General features: G+C 60.8%; 1 protein-coding gene across 4 annotated transcripts in view; it reads right to left on the reverse strand.

Moving 5' to 3' along the window:
- The window catches only part of CHID1 (chitinase domain containing 1), a 36,439-nt gene extending 29,354 nt beyond the window's left edge, over nt 1-7,085 (reverse strand). For 3 of the 4 annotated variants that reach the window (XR_009213032.1, XM_032149370.2, XM_058437105.1), the window contains exon 1: nt 6,897-7,085. Coding sequence is in view for 2 of the 4 variants with exons in the window: in XM_032149370.2 (XP_032005261.1) it covers nt 6,897-6,976 (80 nt within the window). In the remaining 2 variants the exon portion in view is untranslated. Of the gene's footprint in view, nt 1-819; nt 1,210-6,896 lie in introns of those variants that run through there. The other variant, XM_032149372.2, reaches the window with a different exon arrangement.
- Nucleotides 7,086-7,834: the final 749 nt, after the last annotated feature.

The following is a 7,834-nucleotide window of genomic DNA, read 5'->3' on the forward strand; positions in this document are numbered from 1 at the left end:
ACAGGGTGCTTGTGTCCCCACAAGCCCTAACCACTGATGCGACGGTTTCTGGAGATGGGACCTTTAGGAGGTGGTTAGAGCTAGATGAGGCCATGATGACAGGCCACAGGGTGGAGTTAGTGTCCCTATGAGAAGGACACCACTGCTCTCTGCCTTGTGAGGATGCAGCAAAAAGGTGCCGACTGCACCAGGAAGAGGCCTTGCCGGAAGGCGGGCTTCGGGCTTGCCAGTGCCTCTCCAGTTCGGTCCCAGGCAGCCCCTTGGCCCCTCCCACACAGACCCCCGGGCTCACAGCTCCGCAGCACTCAGGTCCTGGCGGCAGATGCCAGGCAGCGTTGGCTGCGTTGGTTCCACCCCAGCCTGGCTGCTCCTGAGCCGCGATCTCCCCGTGGCTTTCATTTGCGCTTCTCTCATGAATAACGTGGTTGAGCGTCTCCCGGCCTGCCCGTCAGCTCCATGCACGCATCCGCTGTGGCCTCTCGTGGTTCAGAGTCCAGGTCTCCTGCCCGCTTTTCTCTGGGGTCTTTGTTGCTTTCTTTCTTTCTTTTCTTCTGTTTTTGAGACAGGGTCTTGCTGTTGTCCAGGCTGGAGTGCAGTGGCAAAATCTCGGCTCACTACAGCCTCAAGACCTCCTGAGCTCAAGCTCCTCCCCTCAGCCTCCCGAGTAGCTGGGAGTACAGGTGCCACCATGTCCAGCTAACTTTTAAATTTTTTTGTAAAGATGAGGCTCACTATGTTGTCCAGGCTGGTCTCAAACTCCTGGGCTCAAGAGATCCTCCCGCCTCAGCCTCCCCAAATGCTGGCACCACAGGCGCACACCTCCACACGAAGCCCGTCGCTGCTTTCCCACCACCGTGTTCACATTTTCTCTCCCTCTAGCCCTCTCAGGTGGTCATGTGCTCTTGGTCAGTGGCGTCGGCGGCATCGCTCCTCCTGGCGAAAGGCTGGTCTTCTCGCTCCTTTGTGGCATCTTCTGATGCGCCCACATCCTGGTCAGAGTTGTCTGTCTGTCAGAGTCACTCCTTCCTCTCACGTGCCCCACGGTTCTGCTTCTAACTTGGGCCTCTGCTGCACCTAGGACCATGGCCGGCATGACTGCCTGTCCCTTTGGTTCCTCCTTTGCCAATCTCATGGCAGCCCTGTCAGCCGCAGTTTCTACTCTGCAGGGGCCTGTCCCACAGTCCAACCCCTCCCCTGTGCCCATGATGCCCTTCCGAGCACCCAGTCCCCCTTCACACGCTGCTATCAGACATGTGGGGTCCTGCCGTGAGCGGGGCTCGTGTGCCTCCCTCACATCCACGGTGCTGCAACACCCCGTCCCTCTCGTGGGTGCCGTGCCTTCCACCACCCCATGGCCTTGGCCGCACCAGGCACTCCTGGCAGAGCTGGCTTCACTCCACAAGGCCTTGGTAGGTGAGGCCATGTGTCCAGGATCTGGCTCCCACCAGCTACAGAATGTGGCACAGAAACCACGAATGCCCCCCATGCGTCCACCAGAAATGCAGCCCACGACATCCCCAAGCAGGAAGGGACGTGGCTCCACACCGCGTCCCTCAGTGCAGCATGCTGACACGTGACATGCATGTGGCACAGCTTGCATTTTCCCTTCAGGGCTCACGCAGCCGCCCACTGACCCAAAAACTCTGCTACAGCCGGGCACCAACCACGGCCACAGGCTAGGAACGGTCCTCACACTTTCAAGGGTGGTAACACAACACGAGGGAACAAAGCAGGCCCCATCCAGAGGCAGAAGCAGCTCATGGTGGTTATCAGTGGGGGAGAGAGGGGAGGGCACAAGGCCTGTGCCCCCGGTCCTGCCACCCCTCACCTGGCGCTGGCCCTGGGGACCACCCGGGAATGTGGACCTCCTCCTACCCACAAGAAACACTGCAAAGGGGCCACTGCCAGGTGTCCTCCCCAGCCTGTGTCCTTCACCCAGACACACGCGAGAGCCGGCGGTGGAGCCATTTGTCTCCGTGCCCTGTGGCGCCGGACAAGAGGGGATCGCCACGGCTGAGCGATGAGGTAACAGCTTGTCACGGATTAGACGCAGCGTGACTTCTGATCAACAGGAATTACTACTCACACCGAAAACACCATGTTCTGAATTCATTTCTGAGGAATGAAAGCCCCGGGAGGAAGGAAAGAAGGAAAAGGAGCTCATCACAGCCAGCTGCCCCCTGTCCCATCGCCATGTCCTGGGTGGGCCCCATGCAGGCAGCGGCATGCAAGGTGAGTGCCCACTCGGCCTCGACCGGACCCCGGGCCCACACTAGCACCAGTGCCCCTCCCCTTCCAGACGGCTGGATGCGCTCTGCTCTTCCCGGGCTGCCCCTACTCTGGCTTGGTGCTGAGACAGGCTGCTCTGTGCCCCAGGGCCCTGGGGGTGCACTGCCCAGCTGGCTGCCTCACACTGAACAATCCCAGGCTGGGGCCTGACCAGGTCCCTCCAGCCACGTGGACCCCACAGCTGCCAGAGGCCGGGGTGGCTGCGGCCTCCAGAACAGCGTCCTCCCAGATCCGAGGGGAGATGGTGACACGAGTGAACCCACAGTCTCCTGCCATGTACCCACACCATCCCTCCAGCACAGCACGACTCTCATGTTCTACCTGCGACCTCCCTGAAACCCCCACCCACCCACCTTCGTCCTGACACTGGGCCCACGTGGCAGATGTCCCCTCTTCCCTCAGCCGACCACCTGCCATCTCTGGGTGACATCTGCATCACTGCAGTTGACACCAGGCAAAAGGAACGTCGGCTCCACGTCAACCCCTCCCGCCGCCATCTGCTGAGGTGGGCCCATCTCTTCCCTGCTCCTGCACTCCAGCTACCAGACCCTGTGGGCCTAGCCTCCATCTCTCCCTAGACTCTCATCTTCCAGCCGCCCGGCAGGGGAGAGCCATAGTCTCTGACCTCCATTCAGCTGACCTCCCTCCAGGCTGAATGTGAGGAAGGCGTGGGCTTGGCTTATGGTCCCTAGTCCCTGCCAGCCACACTGCCTGGCCCTATAGTTGCCACCTGCAGAGCCAGGCCCCACAGCAGCCCTGAGGGAATGCCAGTCCCCAACCCTAACAGAGATGGTGGCATCACTGTCAGGCCCCACAGCAGTCCAAGGGAATACCTTTCCCCAACCTTAACAGATGCTGGCATCACCGTCCCTGCAACCTCCCACGCTCAGGGCATCTGCCCCCAGCAGCCAGTGCCCACAGCTGTTCCTCCACCCACAGCTCCCCTCCCCCTCTGCCCACCTGTCAGAGATTTCTGAACCTGTGCCCCATGGCCTTGGGTCGCCTGGCCCGTCTGCTGCTGCCGGCATCCTCACCCCCTCACGATGGCTGCTCTACTGTCCATCAGCCTGCAGGCCTAGCCCGTTCCCTGACTGGCTGGTCAGCACCCTTCAGCCACCCTTCAGCCCTTTGGGGCCCGAACTCAGCCTGGACCTCGGCCCGTCCACACTGCACGGGGTGCCTACAGTCCCCCCCAGAGGCCTCAACACACACTGCCAGCTCGCGGCCTGCCCCATCCCCCAAGGCTGCAAGCAAGAGGCAGGTGGGCGATGGGAGCAGGGGCCTCTGTGCAAACGTGCTTGCTGGGGATCCGGTGATGGCGCCCCCATGCGTTACCTTTCTCTGACTGCTGAGTCAGGCTCTACATACAGTGATGACCTGCCCTAAACCATGGGGCTTGGAGGAGATGGCCAGGGTCGTGGCCCCACCCACCTCAGAGTGGACCACTGACAAGGCCAGCAACAGCGCCAGCAGGGCCCAGGAAGGAAACCAGCCCTTCCTGGGTTCCTGAGGTCAGCTCCCTGGACCCAAAGGGGTCCCAGTAGCTAAGGATACCCAGAAAACACAAGGGGCCAACTAGAGACTGACCCAAGGGTTCTGCTCCCATGTTAAGGACGGCACAACCACATGGGCACCTGGGGACAGCCTGCTGGTCCCACTGGCCTATGGGGTTTATGCTGTGGCTTTGCCCCTGGGTGTCCTCAATTGCTGAGACTGTGACCGTGGGAGCAGGGCTGGAGGTCAGCAGAGTGCTCGGTTCCAGGACCAGACACCCTGGGGTCTGTGGCAGCTGAGTTAGGGCTGCCTCTGTCTGCTGACAAAGGACATGATAAATTTGCATTTGGCGACTAGAGGTGCCCCTCCCTGCAGCACGCAGACCTCTCTCCCAGGGCCACTGTTCCACGGACAGCACCCCTGGAAAGAGAGAGCCTGTGTGTTGGCAGCGTAGCTCTTGTGAGCTGAATGACAAGCATAATTACGTTCTGCTGCAAAAGCACCAGGGACAGGGATTTATGAGGCTTCTCTGCAGTGGCTGCTCTTCCCTCAGAGTGGGATGGGGTGGGTAGGATAAACACAGATGATAAAACAGCCCTCCTCACCTCTGGGGGTGCAGCCATAGTCTCGGGAGAACCCACGGGAGCCTCAGCACCTTCACCGGCCCCACCGACTGGGAGGGCACAGCCCCGCGCTCCAGTTAAGCGGGCGCACAACAGCAGTGCCCAGCCCTCCGCCCAGCTGGGTCCCACTTCCCCGGGGACCCCCACCGCAGGCCTTGGCCCCGCCCCCAGCCTGGTCACAGTGCCCACAGCCCTGGCGTGCATCCCACCCTACAGCTGCAACCCTCACCAGCGCCATGCAAATGGAGTTGTGAGCTTTGGTTGCTGTGGGGTGAGGGGCAGGGACCTGGCCCAGCTCCAATTGCCCACTTCCTGCCTAGGGCCAGAAGCTCAGGCAGAGGCTGCCACCAGCAGAAGACAGGCACCTGGTCCTCTGCCCCAGCCTCAAGAACTGCCCTGGACTCCTGAGCTGGTCCCCACCGATGGCTGCTTCTGCAGCTCCCCTAAGCACAAAGGGCAACCTGGGAGCCCCATGAAATCGGTGCCTCGGCTGGGCGCGGTGGCTCAAGCTTGTAATCCCAGCACTTTGGGAGGCCGAGGTGGGCGGATCACGAGGTCAGGAGTTCGAGACCATCCTGGCCAACATGGTGAAACCCCGTCTCTACTAAAACTACAAAAAAAATTAGCTGGGCGAGGTGGCGGGCGCCTGTAGTCCCAGCTACTCGGGAGGCTGAGGCGGGAGAATGGCGTGAACCTGGGAGGCGGAGCTTGCAGTGAGCCGAGATGGTGCCACAAAAAAAAAAAAAAGAAATGGGTGCCTCACAGAGGTGGCCACACCCATGGCCTCTGGACAAGGAGAGTCTGCCGCCCCGAGGCATTTTCTCCCAGCCCCAGGCCTGCGAAGTCCTCCCGACCACCGGAGACAGGTGCTGTCAGCTCAGGAAGGGAGTGTCCTCACAGCCAGCCCCTACCAGCCTCCTTCAAACCCTGGGAACACAGGTCAGACATTAGTGTCTCACATTGGAAAAGGCTGGCCACGGTGGCTTGGGAGGCCGAGGTGGGACGATCACTTGAGCCCAGGAGTTCAAGACCAGCCTGGGCAACATGGCGAAACCTCATTTCTACAAAAAAAAAAAAAAAAAAATACACATATTAGCTGGGTGCGGTGGCATGTGAGTGTGGTCCCAGCTACTCAGGAGGCTGAGGTGGGGAATCACTTGAGCCTGGGAGGCAGATGTTGCAGTGAGATAAGATCGCACCACTGCACTCCAGCCTGGGTGACAGAGTGAGATTCTATCTCAAAAAAGAAAAAAAAAAAGAAAAGAAAAAAAATGCAGCGTGGGGGCCCCAAACCTGGGACACAGGTGAGACCCCAGCCCTGGACTTGGGCCCGTTATTGCCGGGGAGGCTGAGATTGCTGGAAGGCACACCAGGCCCCACACCACAACACCCACAGGTCACCCAATTGGACAATGAGGAGAGGAGGCCGACAGGAGGCTCCCCAGGGCTCGGTCTGGGACGGGACCCCCAACGCCTGGTCACAGGCAAAGGGAGTTCTGTCTGCACAATGCTGGATACGTGTGCAAGCTCAGGCCATGCAGGAAGCAGCCCCCAGGGCTCAGCCCGCAGCACCCCTTCTGCTTTCCACTTTCCAGGGTCTTCCATCAAAGGGTCAGTCTGAGCCCACCAGGAACTAGCAACTGCATTGTGCTGGGAGCCAGAAGGGTCTAAGCACAGCCTGCCCCAGCTCCAGGGGAGGAACCTGGCCACAACAGCAGGACCAGGGGCACAGGTCTGAAACCTGGTCTGTAGGACATGCTGCCGTGTCTGTCCCAGCACTGCCTTGCCTGGCGGCAGCCCACACTGATCAGCGGAGAGCCCTGGAAAGCTTGGAGAGAAAAGTCAGTTGACCATGCAAAGGGCCCTCAGCAGCCTCCAGGCTGTGAAGGAGGCCACCAAGCTGCCTGCTTAGCCGGGGTGCTACCCTGAGGGCATGGCCGGCCTGCGCTGGGACAGGCATCTGCAGGGTGGCAGCCTACTGTGAGCACAAACTGGCTCTTCTGTGAGTCCCTCTAGCCAACCTCGGGTTTGGGGGTGCACCCAACCACACACGGCGAGTGGCCCACAGTCACCTCTCTGCCCCAGGAGGGAGAGAAGGCTGCAGAAGTGCAGAGGGCTGGCAGCTTTCCAGAGTGGCGGGCCGGGAAGCCCAGTGTCTGCCTGAGGGGCTGCCCTGCGCAGAGCCCTGGGACTTCTGCCTCGACACCTTGGGGTGCCCCCAGCCAAGCCAGCCCTGCCTGGGCTCGGTGACTCCCCAACCCAACCTGCTTCTGTCCACTTGGCCCCCAGGTCTGCCCCTGGGACTCATGTGCTGACTTGGAGCCTTCTCTGTGCCCAGCACAGGGGCACAGAGTGTGTGTGGCAGCTGAAGCCTCTATACAGACGGGATGAGGTTTGGGTGTTGAGCAGGAGAGCCTGGGCCCTTGGCCGACACGCTGCACTGGCTGCCCCCGACCCCAGAGCCCCCCACACTTCAAGAGCAGCACTTACCCGGGGGTGATGGCAGGCGGGATGACCAGGAGGGCCAGCAGCCGGGCCTGGTGCAAAGCCTCGGCCAGGTGGGTGAGCATGTGGATGAGGCCCCTGCAAGAATCGAGAGGTGGGGTCAGCAGCGCCTGGCACTGAGGCCTCTCCCAGGGTTCTGATACCCACTGCCTCAGGCAGGGGTGGGGCTGGTCCCCAGCCTGACATTCTGCAGCAGGGCAGGCGGGTCCCTTCGTGGGAACCTCCTATCCATCTCTGGATGTAGCCCCAACAACACTGTCTCATGCCCCAATGGGCCCCCTAGAGTGGGGGCCTGTGCAGTACCCCAGGAACCCCCAGAAAGAGGGGCTCAAACCACCAGAGACAGCCCCACGTGTCCACATCACACTTCAGACACCTAAAGACATGGCAGGTTAAAAAAAAAAAAAAAAAAAGGCTGGGCACGGTGGTTCACGCCGGTAATCCCAGCACCTTGGGAGGCTGAGATGGGCGGATCACTTGAGGTCAGATCAGCTTGGCCAACGTGCCAAAACCCTGCCTCTTCTAAGAACACAAAAATTAGCAGGGTGTGGTGGCACGTGCCTGTAATCCGAGCTACTCAGATGGCTGAGGTGGGAGAATCGCTTGAACCCAAGAGGTTGCAGTGAGCTGAGATCGCACCATTGCACTCCAGCCTGGGCTAAAGAGCATGACTCCGTCTCAAAAAAAAAAAAAAGGACACACGAGGTGAGAAAAGGCCCCCAGCAGGCCCAGAACACTGACCCGAGGGCGGCTGCAGGGCACTCCAAGGGCCCCACCTGCCTGGTGTAGCTCAGGGAAGGAGAGGGCAGGACACCGGGCAGGGCAGGAGACAGGGAGCAGTAGTTAGGCCTCCTCTGGCCCCTGGAGGTGCAGGAGGCAGGAGCATCTCGGAGCAGGCTGGCAGTGTTCCCCAAAGGATGGCA

Source organism: Hylobates moloch, unplaced genomic scaffold, assembly GCF_009828535.3.
Source record: "Hylobates moloch isolate HMO894 unplaced genomic scaffold, HMol_V3 SCAFFOLD_4, whole genome shotgun sequence".
Lineage (NCBI taxonomy): Eukaryota > Metazoa > Chordata > Mammalia > Primates > Hylobatidae > Hylobates > Hylobates moloch.